This window comes from Neoarius graeffei, chromosome 12 (assembly GCF_027579695.1).
Source record: "Neoarius graeffei isolate fNeoGra1 chromosome 12, fNeoGra1.pri, whole genome shotgun sequence".
NCBI lineage: Eukaryota > Metazoa > Chordata > Actinopteri > Siluriformes > Ariidae > Neoarius > Neoarius graeffei.
Window position 1 is genome coordinate 15,581,049 of NC_083580.1, and position 17,831 is coordinate 15,598,879.

A 17,831-nucleotide genomic window follows, 5' to 3' on the forward strand; every position below is an offset into this window, starting at 1 on the left:
CTGCCATTTTTTTGTGCCGCATGGCGCATGCGCAGAGCTGATTCAGTTCAGAGTGCGCGCGCACTCGGCAGAGGCAGTAGTGTGTCGGAGGGAACAGAAGCAGAGATAACGCTTATTTTGTCTCCGGTAAACCAGTCTTCTCTCGTTCAATTACGTGCTGGCATCAAAAGACACCGTTGGTTGTAAATGAACCCAAACTGAGTGGTTGGAGTGTATTTTCATACACAAATGGAGAAATGTTCACTGAGTGTTTAATTGTGTAGCCACCACTGCAGAGCGTTGTCGTTGTTAATTCATAGCATGCTCAGCTGCGTGAATGTGTCATGCACCGAAAATAAGAGATTTACAAGCCAGGAACGCCTCATGATGCAATACGCAAGAAAAGAAAGAAGATTTACTGCCATTTTACTTTGTATTTGAGTAAAGTGAATAAATAAATGGCCTGTGGAAAATACATTTAATCCTGGGAACTGCATGCACAGGAGTTTATTTTGTGTTTACTCCTCCCCCCGGCTACTTATTTGTCATGGCTGGCTAGTATGAGCCTTAGTGGAAAGCCCTGGGAATGTGTAAATGTCAAGCTCGATTTTAGATTTACGAACCCGAAAAAAAATGTCGAAAAACCGGCGTTAAAAAAAAAAAATTTCAACCGTACAAACGGCACTCACCCGGCCGGTGGACCGGAAACAGAACGTTTTTTAATAATGGCCTAGCCGCAAATGCGTCGCTAGTGTCGCGAAGCCGTCGCGAACCCTTCTCAAGTCAGTTTCCGTGAGGCTTCCTCTACTTCCCTGCCTGCCGAGGGAAAGTAGGGCTGCGACAGCCTGCAACTAGTTGGAGACACAACAATTGCGGTAAAATATGCGAATATCAATTCAGTGCAATTCCAAGTGAAAATTGTCGCGAATTTGCATATTTTATCGCAATTGTTGTGTCTCCAACTAGTCGCGGGCTGTCGCAGCCCAGTGAGATACTACCCTAACTGAGAAATGTGCCACTCGTATTTTTCATACGAACTACGCCTGGGACATATTTTTCAATATCCTCACGAGTGAGGAAATCAGTGAATTGTTTTGATAAATTTGGGTACTTCAAAGTTCTAACGATAAAAATGGTACAAATCCAAAAAGCCTGAACAACAACAACCCAACTTGTGTACAAGCTCTATCCAGGTTGACAGTTCAAGTTCAAAGTTACTTTTGGTCATAGTTAATTGTTCCATTGCAGTTGTTCAAAACAAAAGGGCTTTGCTGAGTGAAGTCCACGAGTGAAGTCCTCTTGTAAAAGTCTCCGTCACTTTCCCTCACCTCCAAATAGAACTATTCCCGCTATTGCTCTCTCTTCCAGTTTGTCGATGTCTGTTGGTATGTCTTTCTCTTGTAAATATGCGTAAAGAATATCCAGTGAGGTTTTGGTAGCCTTTCGGGTGTTCAGCGCGTCTTTCCATTTCAAAATTCTCTCTAAATCTTCCACTTTTAATGAAGCAAACCTTGCCGCCATGTTTGTGTACAACCTGTCAGTCACTCGCTAGTGCGGAAGTTTTGCATCTCCGACGTGTCTCTCTTCCAGTTTTTCAATGTCCGTTGGTATGTTTTTCTCCTTGTAAATATGTGTGAAGAATATATAATGAAGTTTTGGTAGCCTTTTGGGTGTTCAACGCATCTTTTTAGTTTTATTTATTTAGTGCTTAAACCGAGCACTGGATTAGCTTCGTCTTCTCTCTTTCCTGGCCGACAAAGAAACAATTGTACGCATGCATAGCAGAAAAGTTGTGTCATTGGAGCTTCGCGTGAGCTCCGACGTGTGATGACATGTCTTGACAACGTGCGATATTATAACAATATTGCACTCATTTTCCACTGGGGAGAGTGACGTAATGCATGGAGGATAAGAGATATGATAATATTGCATGCCATCAATAAACACACTAGAAGGGAATAGAATACATATGTTATTTACCAGCTGGGAGGTCCGTACGGTGAAAAACCGTGACCGAGGTCTTGAAAGTACTGACCGAGGTCACGGCAGGGTTTCCCATACATAGACCATTGTGTGGCGCAGCGCCACAATCAGACTCGTGATTTTGAAAAAAAAAAAAATTCCGTTGCGTATCGTTCCGTTCATTCGTAGTGCTCTTTCTTCTCGTTCACATGCGTGCGCACACACCCACACACAGAGAGAGAGACGGAGAGGCGTGTACACAGGCCTGCCATTGCGCATATACCCGGACTGCAGGTAGGCCTGTTAGGCTAATTAAAAATAACGCAGCCTTCCCGATTCACCTTCTGACCCCTTATTTTAAAAGGTAGCCTAAGTCATGCTCATGATGAGCTTTATCATAGCCTTCTTGGCTTACATGAAACGGACATCCCTGAGTCAGGCTATAAACCAATTTTGATGCATACAGTAGCAGCTTGACGCGAGGAACCGGCCTTATTGCATTATCTCGTTTATCCCGCTTCAGCATTCATGCAAGTTATTAATAATGGCTTGACATTCACAATAAATAAGGATTTCCCACTAGGCTAAATAAAATGTTATACTCGCGGGGATGCCTAGTTGATGCGATCTATTTTATTATTATTTTGTTGTTGCATTATACTATTTATTTCATTTTAGTATTGGTTGAGGTAAGTGTTGAGTTCAATATTTAAAATAAAAACCTCCAGCTTGTTTTTTTTTACAATTTATTCCTTGAATGTCAACTAAAGAATGATTGAAAGATCGCCACCAAAAAGGCAAAAAACTAAACTTTAACTTCAATTTTGGTGAGTAATTTTCATAAATTTAAAAGACAGGTTTTCCACCAACATCAAGCCCAGCAAACTAATGGCCTGCCCTGTAATGTAAAGTTGGGTCGAGGAATGAAACCAGGCAGGGTTCTGGTAAAAATTGTTTTAGCTGTCTTCTCTTAAAGAACTTAAAAATTTAGATTGAACTGAATAATCTCAAATGCTTCTTGTAGCTTTAAAATAGTCCCAGCAGGTGACTCTGAAGAAAAATACTGTGTGTTTGAACACCGCCCGCTGTAAACACTTTGCATACACCCCAATGACCGACTCCACCGACCGCCACGACACGATTCCCTCATCGGCACAGTGGAGCACCACAAATTGCTACCTGTTCTGTGGGAAACACTGCACGGTATTTCACCTTAAGCTGACCTTAAGCTGGTAAATTTTATATATATTTATATATAATATTTTCTTTCCCAAATTCTAACAGAAAACGAGAGCGCCCGAAAGGGAAAACCGAGCCGAGCCGCCATTTTGAATCCTCATTCACGGCTGTAATGCAAATGGCTTCCTCCTCGGTATACAAGTGCACTTCCGTGGCAGGAAAAACTACATTTTGCCGCCTGTGTAGTCCCCTATTTATACAAAATTGAGTCCTTCAGGATTCAGCCATGTTTTTGCTTGCCATTAGCAAGTTAGAGGTTTTTAGCTTACACCTGAAATGTTTTCTTTTATTTCTTCTTCCTCAGGGTAGTAAAACTCTCTTTCGCTGTGAACACTGTCGTTATCGCTATCCATGCTGTAAAATTAATGCTATTCTCCTGAGAAATGCTGGCAAAAATTTATAAGATTTTTGATAATCTTATAAAAAAAAAGATAAATGTTGACAAAAAATGCTACGATGTTTGTTGTTGTGAACGAGCGAGTCGTCAGAGGTCCATAACCGGGGTCCGTAGCTGGGGTCCGTACCGTAGGATACGGACCCGCTCGCCTGCCAATCAGAGCGCAGGATTTGATGGAAACCGGGCCGCGAAAAAAAAATGTTTTTAATCCATGGAAAAAGTGTCCTGTATGTACAGTATAATAATCACCAACAGTTCACTCCAGTGATGTCACTCCCAGTGTTTTCCTGCTGATTAGACGTGCGTTGTCAAAATGGCGAACCGGTTCAAAATTAAAATTCTTTTGATTAACTTGTGTATTTTTTATATACTTTTTATTTATTTGTGAGACACTGTACGGAACACACAGCAGTACAATATTTTTAAAAAAAAATTTTCCCACTGCACGAGAAGCCTGTATAAGCAAAGTGGACAATCCTAGGGGCGTTCTCTCCAGGCATTTTAGCGCCATTAACGTTAGCTTGTTCCTGAACGTGACGTATGAACAGGTGAATGTGCGTTCTCTTTCACAAAATTAATGTAGATCTAAATATGTTATGCCCGATTATTATGGCACGTTACAAACAAATAAAAAATCCCAGTCTTTGTCTCCAGTTTACGAGTCTGAGTCATCAGTGCTCAAGTCCAAGTCAAGTCACGAGTCCTTAAAATTAGGGCACGAGTCCTGGACTCGACTACTACAAGCCTGGCTTGTGGATCCTCCTGCTGGCAGACGTGTTGTTTGGAAGATGACAACTGTGATGTACTCAAAGCCATGACATGGAGTTTGTTTATCATCCCATTCATTCATCATATGAATCTGTATGTAGAGCTTGCTGTGCACATTTTCTAGACGATTGAAGGAATTCGCATTTTAACAGTCTTCCTTAACAGTTTCTTTTATACTTTTAAGTATACACACACACACACACACACACACACACACACACACACCCTGGTTTCCACCTTAAGTCTACAAAGGAGAGGTGGATACTACAAACTACAGAGCCAAACGTGATCTACGTAGTTTTGATTATTCTTATCACGACACAGCCAGCGTCCTTGTCTTTTTCAACTTTAAAACTTTTGGAGATATTCCTGACGCTAGATGCAAGTGCGCTGTACAAGACCATACGTATAACAGAAATAAATACAATAAACATGAAATTATTATTATTTTTTTGCGGGGTAGTGGTTAGCGCTGTCGCCTCACAGCAAGAAGGTCCTGGGTTCGAGCCCAGCGACCGACGAGGGTCTTTCTGTGCGGAGTTTGCACGTTCTCCCCGTGTTCACGTGGGTTTCCTCCGGGTGCTCCGGTTTCCCCTACAGTCCAAAAACATGCAGGTTAGGCTAATTGGTGGCTCTAAATTGACCGTAGGCGTGAACGTGAGTGTGAATAATTGTTTGTCTCTGTGTGTCAGCCTTGCGATGACCTGGCGACTCGCCCATAGTCAGCTGGGATAGGCTCCAGCTTGCACACAGCCCTGTACAGGATGAACTGATGTTATTCTGAGATGGCGAAAAGAACACGGGTTCATGACCTAAGCCTCTTCTTTTATGAAGCAGATAATTGCTGTAAGATCCGACAGCTGTGCCCGTGGTGGAATTAACGAAATGCATTGTCGTATTATTTGGTAGTTACACATTCCCGGGTGTGTCAAGGATAGATTTGGAAATGGCTAAGCTAACAGACTGACACTAGGACAGGTAGTTCATCGTAGGTTTATATCAACAAGAATATTTAAGGCAGGGATTATATCTGTAGAACTAAAAATGAGTAAAGGGTCCAGCTACCTAACTTCCCTCGCTTACAAAAGTCTACATATGGCTGAATGGAAACAAGGTACTTTTTAGCGACTGGCTATAAATAAGACGTCACTTTGAAGTGGGTGATTTGTGGCGGAGACGTCCGTTTTGAACGGTTATGTTGAGGATTTTAGCGCCTTTGTGTTTAGTGACCTTGCATAAAAAAAATCTGCTTTGTGAATAGAATGGTTAACGTTCATTAGATTAGTTAAAATAATATATTATACCTTCTGTGGAGTTTAGAAATTCGAAACGATTCATGAGAAATCACAAGGTTTTTTTTTTTTAAATGGTGTATGTGCATGTAATTGTGCAATTTGTGTGTGTGTGTGAGGGACAGTTGCCTGGGGCTTACTTCAGGTTTCTTGGAAGATGTCCAATAGAACAAAGCTCTGGTATAGAGGTGAAATAGCTGTAGCAACGTTATTTCTCTCTCACACACACACACACACACACGCACGCGGACCTCAGTGGGCCTGTCCTGAGCAGGGGTGTGTTCTGTTGTGTTCTGTTTAGCTGCTTGTGCACTCCTACAGCTGTTTTTCAGCCACTGACGGCCATACAGAAGAAGACACACGGGTAAGTTTTGACGTACGTGTATCCCATATCGAGATGGACATGACTGCGGACGAAATGTTGTTTGTGTCTTCCGAACTTGTAAGCTTTTATGTAGAAAGTGTGTTCCGGTAGCGAACCGAGTACACGTTAATCGTTCGCGAGCGGGCTGAGGAATGTGCTCACACCCATTTTCTACAAGTCATTAACTGTTTTTGACTTTTATCACTCCTTTCCCTCTAGGGGAACTTTTTTTACACTTCAAACGGAGAGTGTTTTTGCATGCAGTAATGATGTATAGTGACAGTTTTATTTGCTTCAGAGGATTGATATTTTCATGATGCTGTATGCAATTCAGTGATCAAGTAATGTGTACTAATAAGAGATTTGTGGCAGTAAGAAGTTATTTGTAATCACACTGACGCAGCGTATAGGAAGAAGCCACGCCGATAAAGGGGATATCTGGGTTTTGGGAGCATAAAAAAATACATTCAGGACAGATAAACTGGTAGAGTATTGCAAAAGTGACACTCAAAAATATGTAGCTGAGAAAATCGGAACTAATATTCTGTACGTAAATGTGAGGCAACATGATTCACTGTAATCGCTTTCTATTTCTCGGTCATCATCATCGTCGTTGTTGTTGTTGTAACTTTTTCCCCATTTCAGGAATAAATGGATGAAAGCATGTGACACAGCAGCAAATTGCTCATGGGTTTCCCTCCTCCTGGCCAGACAGAAAAGAGACTGTGTGTGCATGTGTGTGTGTGTGTGTGTGTGTGTGCGCGTGCGTGCTTTATGATTTGACCCATTTAACTGCTGGAGCTTGAGTCTTTTAGGACAAACTATGTCCCAAATCAAAAAGAACCAATTATTAGGCCAAGTGTTGTCATTTTATCACGTTATTATTTTGCCCTACAGTAATTAGAGCACTGATACAGTTTAGTCCATTATAATCACTTGTAAATGATAGTTATAATTAATCATAGGAAGGGACTCAAGGCTGTGTTTTCCTCCTTTGTCTGCAAACTGAATCAATACGCCACTACCAAGATCAGATATTTCGTCAGTTGTCAAATGCCGTATCATATATATATATATTAGTGCTGTCAAGCGATTAAAATATTTAATCGCGATTAATGTCACGACTGTCATAGTTAACTCGCGATTAATCGCAATTTAATCACACATTTTTGTCACATGAAAAACCATTGTAATTCTCTTATCAGCATAAAGTGAATGGGCTTGCTTTGTACCATTTTTTTTTTTTTATTGCAGAGCATAACACATCTTGTCACAGCCACTGTAAAGTCGGGCTGGAGCCGCCGATGGGAAAACGAAACCTAAGCTGAGCACCGTGGCTCTTTGTCCCGAGGCGCGGGGCTAGCGCACCATGCCCACGCTGGTTCTTTGGGGGGAGGGCAGAGGACTCTGGCTGTGCGGGGCGTGGCATTACAGTCTAGCTGCTATCGTTTTTCTAAGCAAAGTCTCTGTTCCAAGTTCCTGGCAGTTTCAAAAGCTTATGAAAAACCTACATCATGTCACAGAGTGTTAATCTCGCGATAAAAAAATTATCGCCGTTAAAATTGAGTCAAGTTAACGCAATAATAACGCGACATTTTTGACAGCACTAATATATATATATATATATATATATATATATATATATATATATATATATATATAATATAAATAAAATGTTATTTACCAGCTCGGAGGTCCGTATGGTGAAATACCATGACCAAGGTCTTGAAAGTACTGACCGAGGTCACGGTATTTCACCATATGGACCGACCTTAAGCTGGTAAATAATATATTTATTTTTTTCTTTACCAAATTCTAACAAAAAACGAGAATGCCCAAAAGGGAAAACCGAGCCGAGGCGAGCCGCCATTTTGAATCCTCATTCACAGCTATAATGCAAATTGCTTCCTCCTCAGTATACAAGTGCGCTTCCATGGCAGGAAAAAAAACTACATTTTGCTGCCTATGTAGTCCCCTATTTATACAAAATTGAGTCCTTCAGGATTCAGCCATGTTTTTGCTCGCCGTTAGCAAGTTAGAGGTTTTTAGCTTACACCTGAAATGTTTTCTTTTATTTCTTCTTCCTCAGGGTAGTAAAACTCTCTTTCACTGTGAACACTGTCGTTATCGCTGTCCATGCTGTAAAATTAATGCTATTCTCCTGAGAAATGCTGGCAAAAATGTACAAGATTTTTGATAGTCTTATAAATAAATCTTAAAAAAAAAAAAAAAAGATAAATGTTGGCAAAAAATTCTACTATGTTTGTTGTTGCTGTGAAGGAGCGAGTCGCCAGAGGTCTGTAACCGGGGTCCGTATCATAGGATAAGGACCCGCTCGCCAGCCGATCAGAGCGCAGGATATGATGGAAACCGCACCGTGAAAAAAATAAATCAAATTATTTTTTTTGCAGTCCAGTTTCCATCAAATCGTGCGCTCTGATTGGCTCGCGAGCGGTCTGGAATCCTACAATCTGGACCCCTGTTACGGACCTTTGGCGACTTGTTCGTTCACAACAACAAACAGTAGAATTTTTTGTCAACATTTATTTTCGCATTTCTTGGTATAATAGCATTACTTTTACAGCATGGATAGCGATAACAACAGTGTTCACAGCGAAAGCGAGTTTTACTACCCTGATGAAGATGAAATAAAGAAAGCATTTCAGGAGAAAGCCGAGTAGCAGGTTTGTTCTAAATATGGTTTCCCTTTCACGTGCTCTCATTTTCTGTTAGAATTTGGTAAAGAAAAGAATAAATATATTTATTTACCAGCTTAAGGTCGGTCCGTATCGTGAAATACCACGACCTCGGCCTTGAAAATACTGACCGAGGCCCAGAGGCCTCGGTCAGTATTTTCAAGGCCGAGGTCGCGGTATTTCACGATACGGACCGACCTTAAGCTGGTAAAGAATATATATATGTCTGCCCGTCATTATTTTTCTGGTATACGTCCAATAAAGTGATTTCTATTGAGGCTAGAAAGTCTGGAGAAATGTCTCGTTCAAACACTCATTTCTAGATTGCAAACACACAGAATTGTTGTTCAATGTTGCACTAACATAACATAGCTTCATTATTGCATGTCGCATCACATTTTGTTCTCTTGTTCATCCAGCTCTTTAAAGGTCCCATGGCATGGTGGTTTGTTGATGCGGGCTCGTGGAGGCTTCCGATGTTATATCCGCAGCCTTTCTCGAAATGAACCCTCGGCACGTAAATATAGCCTCCTGGGAGAAAGCCCCATTTCAGCGCTTTACCCAGTGCGTCGTTTTGCTAATGAGAAGCATGGAGGCGGGGAAGGGTAGAGGGTGGGGGCGGGCCATGGGGGGAGGGGCTTGACCAAGCTCCACGCACACGTACTCGCTGCTATCAGCGCCTGTAGCCACGCTGCTAAGACAAAACCCCGTTCTCCCTCGGACTCCTTTCGTAAACTCAACGTGACACAGAGAACAGAGAGTGAGAGTGTTCGGAGTGGTAGTTTACGAACGTATAATACCCTAGGCTTGAACACGCACTCCATAACCAAAGAGGATAGAAACAGCAACATATCGCTTATCCAACAGAAGACATGCATTGCGGAGCAATAGTCAAACATAAGCTCATAAGTTACAGTCAATTTCCAGACTAAACTCAGTTTAACAGAGCATGCTGCATGCTTTTTGGTTTTGTAGCGCAGAGTACCTGGCTAACTGCAGGAAGCGGTTAGCTGCACAGCTAATGTAGCCATTGCTAGGCTAACGCACCGATTTAAAAACACGGCAAAACGACCAGTTATACACTTACTTGTTCGGTGTTTGTGGCTGATGCGGCAGGGATGCTTGGTACGGACCCAGGCTTCAGTGACAGTTGATGTGCAAAACCTGCCCTGTACTGTCCCAAGTTGTGGAAACATTCCTCAGGAAAATGCTTCCGACAAACATACACCGTCTTAGGTAGACTCAACGGCGTATTATTGGAGTAAATAAAATTAAGCCACTGCGTCTTCAGGGGCTCTCCCGTCGGCAGTAAAAACAGACTCTTTTCTGTGTTGTCACATCCATGTACAGCGCAATTTCCATGTTTCGCTCGCTTAGGTGATGCCATGTTGTTGTGTCCTCCCTCTATGGTCTCCTCACTACAACTGGGCAGGGCAATCCATACAGTGGGTGGGAATCCAGAGGGGGGGCGTGGGGATCATCTCCCTTGCTGACGTAGTAAAGGGAAGAGTTTATCAACGCGCCGTTTTGACGCGCCATTCTCAAATGTTGGGCATAGTTTGGTTTACACATTATGAAATTTCTAGCCACTGGGGTGACTTAAGAAGGTCAGAGGAACTCATTTTAACGTTAAAAAACCTCAGAAAGTGAAAATTTCATGCCATGGGACCTTTAAACGATCGTAGAAAACCAAAGGAAAGTCCGTTGACTTGGAGAACTGTTCTAACCAAATCTCAAACGTTCGCGAAGAGACCGCAATGGGTCTTGTTAGGATTGTGCATGTGGTGAAATGTACCACGACCGAACAGTTTACAATACTGACGCGAATGGATTATACAAATCGTGGTACTGTCGAACACTTAATACAGATTTGCCTTCAATCTGTCTTTATTGATTTGAAGCTTTGTACACTAATATACTCTGAGGATTTTGTTCAGGTCTATGAATAGTCCAATTTGGAGCTAATTGAACTAATTGAGGCATTAAGGCCAGATGCTTACTCAGTACTACGGTGTGTTTACAGCTTGGCCAGAGACTAATAAGATTTTAAGTAACTTGATCCATCCCCCTTATTGTTTGTTTTTGTTCTGAGATTTACAAGATGCCGTGCACATTTTTAAAGTAGTATCTACACAACTATGACTCGGAACAGGCAAATATCAAGTCTTTGTATCGCAATCGTTGCAGAACCTTTTTACTCTGGTTTATGAGATCACTGCATTACATATCTGTACTTTGAAGGGAACAAATAAGCAACTTGCATAAGCAGCTAGCTGTGGTGTTTTAAAAACGTTTATTATTTCAGGTTATAGCTGTGATGATCAAAACAGTAAGGGAAATTTTGAATATAAGGCGATCAGTTAACTTGCATTTATAAACGTGCGTCTGAGCGGTAGTTCTGTCTGGCAGTAATTCATCAATTGTCAGCAGAAAATACAGGGAATGTTGGATATTTAAATAATACTGGCTGGGGTTGAGTGGTATATCAGATGTATTCCATTCAGCTAGCTTGATACTGAACGAGTCAAAGACGAGTTCAGTATCACGCTAGCTGAATGGAATATATCTGATATACCACGAAAAAAATCCAGCTATTATTATTATACATTCCTTTTGGGTGTTCAACGCGTCTTTCTTTTTCAAAATCTTCCATATTTAACGAAGCAAACCTGGCCGCCGTATTTCTTTACAAATTGTGTCAGTCACTCACTAGAACACAAGTTTTACGTCTCCGACGTGTGACGTCATGTTGTCTTGACAACCATGCAAGATCATAAACCATATTGAACATTTATTCTCTATTGGGTAGGATGAGCGATATGCTAACAATATTGCATGCTGTCAAACCAAATGAATGACACCTGCCAGAAGGGAATAGAACACGCGTTTTTATTCCGTCGAAAAAGTGTCCTGTATTACAGTTATTCGCGGAAAGCGACGTGAATATTGGTGAACGATAACCGAGACGAAATCTGAGCCTGACGCAGGTTGTTTTTTGTATAAATACGCAGGTGATGTTTATTTTAAAAAATCAGATTTAAAAAAGCCAAACTCATTTTAGTTCAAACTTTAAAAGCAGCATGCAAATGTAACGCGCTCAGACTTGTCACTTATCTATGCCGACTCGCATAAAATACTGTGTTTTGAAATCGATAAACTAAATCACAATTCCACCTTACCTTTTGAATAGTTTTAGACCAAACTTCGTAGCAACTTTAGTGCTTTTAGGAACAGCATTTTCTTTCGTAATTTGTAATTCTTCCTCACTTACGGTGACGACGCGATTGGCCGCCGTTTTGCCGAGTCGCTCGAGGTGATTTATCGAGAAATAGTGTGCATTTCTCAACCAGTCAAGCGCACACTGTTTCCTGATGATCACCCGGATATTTATACTGAAAGTTATTATTGACACACAGTTAATCTCATCTCATCTTATCTCATTATCTCTAGCCGCTTTATCCTGTTCTACAGGGTCGCAGGCAAGCTGGAGCCTATCCCAGCTGACTACGGGCGAAAGGCGGGGTACACCCTGGACAAGTCGCCAGGTCATCACAGGGCTGACACTAAGGCTACGTTTACATTAGACCGTATCTGTCTCGTTTTCTTTGCGGATGCACTGTCCGTTTACATTAAACCGCCTGGAAACGCAGGGAAACGGGAATCCGCCAGCGTCCACGTATTCAATCCAGATCGTGTCAGCTCCGGTGCTGTGTAAACATTCAGAATACGCGGATACGCTGTGCTGAGCTCTAGCTGGCGTCTCATTGGACAACGTCACTGTGACATCCACCTTCCTGATTCGCTGGCGTTGGTCATGTGACGCGACTGCTGAAAAACGGCGCGGACTTCCGCCTTGTATCACCTTTCATTAAAGAGTATAAAAGTATGAAAATACTGATGCAAATACTGCCCATTGTGTAGTTATGATTGTCTTTAGGCTTGCCATCCTTCCACTTGCAAGTAGTAAGTGATATGCGCTGGGATCACACACACAGCGGCTCAGTCCCGAATCGTGGCTTGTGCACTTCACTCGCGCGCTGTGTGAGCTGCGCAGGGCCGGAGTGCGCACCCTCCAGAGGGCACTCGCTGTTCAGGGCGGAGTGATTTGGAGCGCAGGATGCTTGCGGAGCCGAGCGTATCCGTGTATTGGCGTTGCTATGTGCACGCAAATCGTGTATTGGTGTTGCTGTGTGCACACTAATCGTTTTAAAAACATTAATCTGATGATCCGCTGATACGGTCTAATGTAAACATGGGCATAGACACAGACAACCATTCACACTCACATTCACACCTACGGTCAATTTAGAGTCACCGGTTAACCTAACCTGCATGTCTTTGGACTGTGGGGGAAACCGGAGCACCCGGAGGAAACCCACGCGGACACGGGGAGAACATGCAAACTCCGCACAGAAAGGCCCTCGCCGGCCACGGGGCCCGAACCCGGACCTTCTTGCTGTGAGGCGACAGCGCTAACCACTACACCACCGTGCCGCCCTGACACACCGTTAATTATAATAAACCTAAACCTGATAAAAAGACACACCTTATGTTCTTCAGATATGGTAGATGCATTGAATCCAGGCTGAGCACAGAGTGGGATTGTCTAATAAAGACTGGCAAATCCATGATACGATTGTGTTGAACTGCAACCCTCCTGCTTTGTCTAAATGTCACTCTCGTATTGCATTTAAACAAATGTCAGGCCTAATGGGGGGGGGGGAGACATTTGCCTGAAATTGCGTCGTCTTCACCTAAATCATGCTGTTAAAAACCATTGGTGCAATTCAGTACGAACAAATGTGTAGTCAAATCAAAAATACAATTAATAACCTTGCATCTTATTAATGATATATCGAAAGATGTGGGGGTTTATTTATTTATTTATTTATTTATTAGCCTTCTCAGAAACGATTTGTGTCACTTCTCTTAACATTACCCATTTAATCTTTAAATGCCAAAGGATCCCTCAAGTCTGACGTCTGGTTTTATTGAGTTACTGTTGAAGGTCATCTGTTTTGGTGTGTGTGTGTGTTTTGAATGCACGTAATAGGGATTGACACTGTCCATAACATTGAAACGGTGGACATTTGTGATTTAACACAGACCTCTGAAGACTTTTAAAACTCTCTACATGCTCTATTAATTTATGCTTTGTGCATTTGGATTGGAATCCTGTGGGATACAATCAGAAAGTTGCAGAAGCAGGACGTTGTTACTCTTATGCAGGCAGGAGCAGCTCTGAAGCTCATGTGCCGCAGGTCCGAGGTAGCGCATGTAACAGTAACATCTAGTGAGCTCCGTTGAAAGTCTTACTTTTTAGGTACAAAATGCTTAGCTGTAAATTTCCAGTAGGCATTTTAAAAAGTCTGTTGTAATAGGATTATGTTTATGATGTCATTTACCGGCAGGGGCAGCACACTGTCCACATAAATCATGCAGATATGCAACAAGAAAATACCGCTGTGTCTGCTGAAAATGAAGATATTGTTTATATTTAGGGGAATAGAAATAACGAAGTTCAAGAGAGCATATCGTAGAGTGCTACAAACAAATGACTGCTGGAGTGAGCAGAATTTAATCAAGAGCATCTGATGGTGTGGGTGGGAATGGTCAAGAGTGCCATCAGGAGTGGACGAGTTTGGCCAAGAATGCCTACAGAACTGTGGGGAATTGTCTGTGGAAGTGGGCAAGATTGGTCACGAGTGCCTACAGAAATGGGTGCAATAGGTCAAAGTGTCTGGAATGTGAAAGTGGGTGTGATTGGCCAGGAAAGTCTGTGGAAGTGGGTGGTATTGGTGATTTGTTGTCAGAAATGGGCAGGTATCTGTGGAAGTGGTTGCTATTGGTCAAGAGTGTCTTAACTTTGTCAGGTAACCTTACACATTAGGCTGCAGAAAGTGGGCAGGATTGGACAAGACCAGACCTGGGCATTTTACAACCCGCGGGCCGCATCCGGCCCTTTGGTTCATTCTGACCGGCCCGCGTAAGGTTAATTAGAAATTACAAAATAAACGTATTTTCTAATTTTACCTCATGTATGGACTGAATGTGCATTGCTTTTATTTTGAAGTTGTGTTCAACAAAAACGCAATGTGCGCGATATGAACATGACATGAAATCCCACGAAACCTAATTCCTCGATAACTACTTCCGTAATTTGTCCAGACCAACCACAAACTTGTACGTCATCCTTCAAACGGTCCAGCCAATCACATAGTGTGACGTCACCAGCAGGCGCCGGAGCCCGAGCCAATCTGTAGATCTGATACCTACACCGAATCAACGTTGTTGCAAGCAGGTCACAAGAAGACTTTAGCCCCCAAAATGTCCGCAAAAAGAAGAAAGGTAGATGCCGAATGCAGGGCTTTCAACAAAACATGGACTGCTAAGCATTTATTTACTGAAGTCAGAGATAAAGCCGTGTGTTTAGTTTGCGGAGAGCAGATCCGAAAAACTGAAAACACCAAATGAGGTGATTAGACTACAAATGTGGGCATCATTATTATTATATGATGTATCTTGCTTGATATTTGGAGTAGAAAGACAATATTGTGATGTCTTTATTGTGTTTTGGGGTGAATGTGACTGAAAAAAATGGTACAAACATTCATATTTTGTTAACCATTGTTTTGGGAAATTTGATTGAATAAATGACATTTTTTTTGTAAGGCAACCTCGTTTTTTCCATACTCTTACCAGTCTTAGCAGCTTGTAAAAACAATGTTATTTACTGCTTTATATAAAGAAATACAATTAATATTATGCAGAATTTAGTTCAGCCTTTTGGTCTGGCCCGCCACAAAATTTTCTGTTTCTCATGTGGCCCCATGGAAAAAATAATTGCCCACCCCTGGACAAGACTGTCTGGCAGTGGATGGGTGTGGCAAAGAGAGTTCTCAGAAGTGTGTGGGATTGGTCAAGAGTGTCTGCGAAGGGGGGGGCAGGGTTGGTCAATAGTGTCTGCGAAAGGGGGGGCAGGGTTGGTCAATAGTGTCTGCGAAGGGGGGGCAGGGTTGGTCAATAGTGTCTGCGAAGGGGGGGCAGGGTTGGTCAATAGTGTCTGCGGAAGGGGGGGGCAGGGTTGGTCAAGAGTGTCTGCGGAAAGGGGGGGCAGGGTTGGTCAAGAGTGTCTGCGGAAAGGGGGGGCAGGGTTGGTCAAGAGTGTCTGCGGAAAGGGGGGGCAGGGTTGGTCAAGAGCGTCTGCGGAAAGGGGGGCAGGGTTGGTCAAGAGCGTCTGCGGAAAGGGGGGCAGGGTTGGTCAAGAGTGTTTGCGGAAAGGGGGGGCAGGGTTGGTCAAGAGTGTCTTACCTTTGTCATGCCACCTTACATCCTTAAGCTACATAAACAAACATCCTGAATTAACTTTGTATTTCAGCCTGTTTTCTATCCCTAAATTTCTTTGCTGAGCTTACCTGCCCATAGCTGATCTGGTAACAGAGCTGAGCCCAGCCACACAAAGTACTGCTATTGCATCTTTCTGAATCTGTTCATTTGAAAATCTGCATGGCCATCTGTTTAATAACCAGGAAAAAAAACAACCCATCTGTTTGTTTGTTTGTTTAACCTGTTTAGACATTAATTGACGTGCAGCATATCCAAATGCAGTTGCTATGGCTAAAGAATTACTTGTCGCACTATTCAGTAGTAGCTGTTGGTACATTAGCTAAAATCAGTTAAAATAAAAGCAGAATTTGCGTTTTTTCTGAATCTGGTCCATTATGTCCGAGTCCAGATTTCACTCTTTTAACTAGATAAAAGAGTCAAACTCTTCACTCTTGTAACTAGATAACGTTTAGTTACTAAATAATTTGTAGTAGTTGCTGAATATGCCTTATGATGGATAGATAATAAGCTGTGACTTTTTAATGGGTTTACTGTTAGCCACTTAACATCAGTATGATCATAACTGACATAATCCTTCTGAACCTGATGCTCCTACTGACCATCTACTGGGTATTGTGTAAGTCATCGGCATAACTAGTGCAGATGCCATGTAGCCATTGTTTACTTGTTTATTGCTAATGTTAGCATTAGCATTTTGGAGTGAAATAGTTCCTTTAAGCTTTTGTTTCCGCTCACTGCTTGGTTCCTGTGTAACATCGATCGCTCACAGCGTTGTTAACCTTTTCTCCTCCTCCTCTGCCTTCTCCACTACAGATGTCTGCTTGGCACCTGTAGAGAGAGCCAGAGACCCAGCTGTGTGTGCGTGCTTGAGAGGGAGTGTGGGAGGAATAATGCCACAGTATTTCAGAAATGGAAAGGTTATAGGGCTTGACATCTATATTGACGTATATTGATGTGATATTTCTCAGCATCCGTAGCCTTAATCTGTAGATCAAGGACGTTTTAAAGGCTTTTAAAAAAGGTTGGTTCATTTCTATACACTAAGTAGCAATGATTTATTTCACATGGTACAATTTAATAATGGAGTTTAGCAACAAAGGCTAGTTTTCTTAAATACATTGGGGGGGGAAGAGGGTAGAAAATGAATGGCCGCCTTCTGTTGTGCCTGTCTAATGTGATTGATGGATGAGGACGGTTGAGTTAAGGCCTCTGCATGCTTGTGCGACACGGCTTTCGCAGACAGCTTTTCGCAGACAGTTGTAATTTATTGTTGAGTGGTAGGCGTGCGCGATGTTATTCACCGGCACAACGCAAGGGGGCGCGAAGTCGCTAGGAGTAGTTGGTGGGTGTGGTTAGTGGAGTGTTTATCCTCCGGTTACTTATAATGACTAGAACTGGAGTCGTATAGATGTACATACTTCCTCACTTCCTCGATCAACCGCTCTTCGTGCTGCTCCATCTTCGCTCGTGTTTTTAAAAATGCCGGTCGTGAAAACAAAACAAACCGGGAAAGTAGGGAAGCGGAAGTGCATGTACAGCGGATGTAGAGTGGACCAATCAGAGCCCTCTTGTCTGCGAGGCTTCTGCGGTGGTCACAATTTTTGGGAGGTGCGCGCAGAGCGTCTGCGAAGGTGGGGGGGCTACGCAGACACTGTCTGCGACACCGTCTGCGAGGACTGCGTTGTCAGCATAAATTGGCCTTAACAGTGTCGTTGACTGTGGTTAAGTCAGCTCGTCAGTTGTTGCCCTAGCAACAAACCGATGCCAGCTAATAACTTGCATGTTTT

The 17,831-nt window shown here is 42.6% G+C and overlaps 1 protein-coding gene across 6 annotated transcripts in view; it reads left to right on the top strand.

Annotated features, from left to right (window-relative positions):
- Window positions 1–17,831, top strand: part of rab27b (RAB27B, member RAS oncogene family) — a 174,643-nt gene that overhangs the window by 84,268 nt on the left and 72,544 nt on the right. Inside the window, exon 1 of one of the 6 annotated variants that reach the window (XM_060935000.1) lies at window positions 5,172–5,191. The exons of 3 other annotated variants lie outside the window; for them this stretch is intronic. Coding sequence is in view for 1 of the 3 variants with exons in the window: in XM_060934996.1 (XP_060790979.1) it covers window positions 5,449–5,459 (11 nt within the window). In the remaining 2 variants the exon portion in view is untranslated. Of the gene's footprint in view, window positions 1–5,171; window positions 5,192–5,437; window positions 5,460–5,833; window positions 6,002–17,831 lie in introns of those variants that run through there. 2 more of the 6 variants (XM_060934996.1, XM_060934998.1) reach the window with 2 other exon arrangements.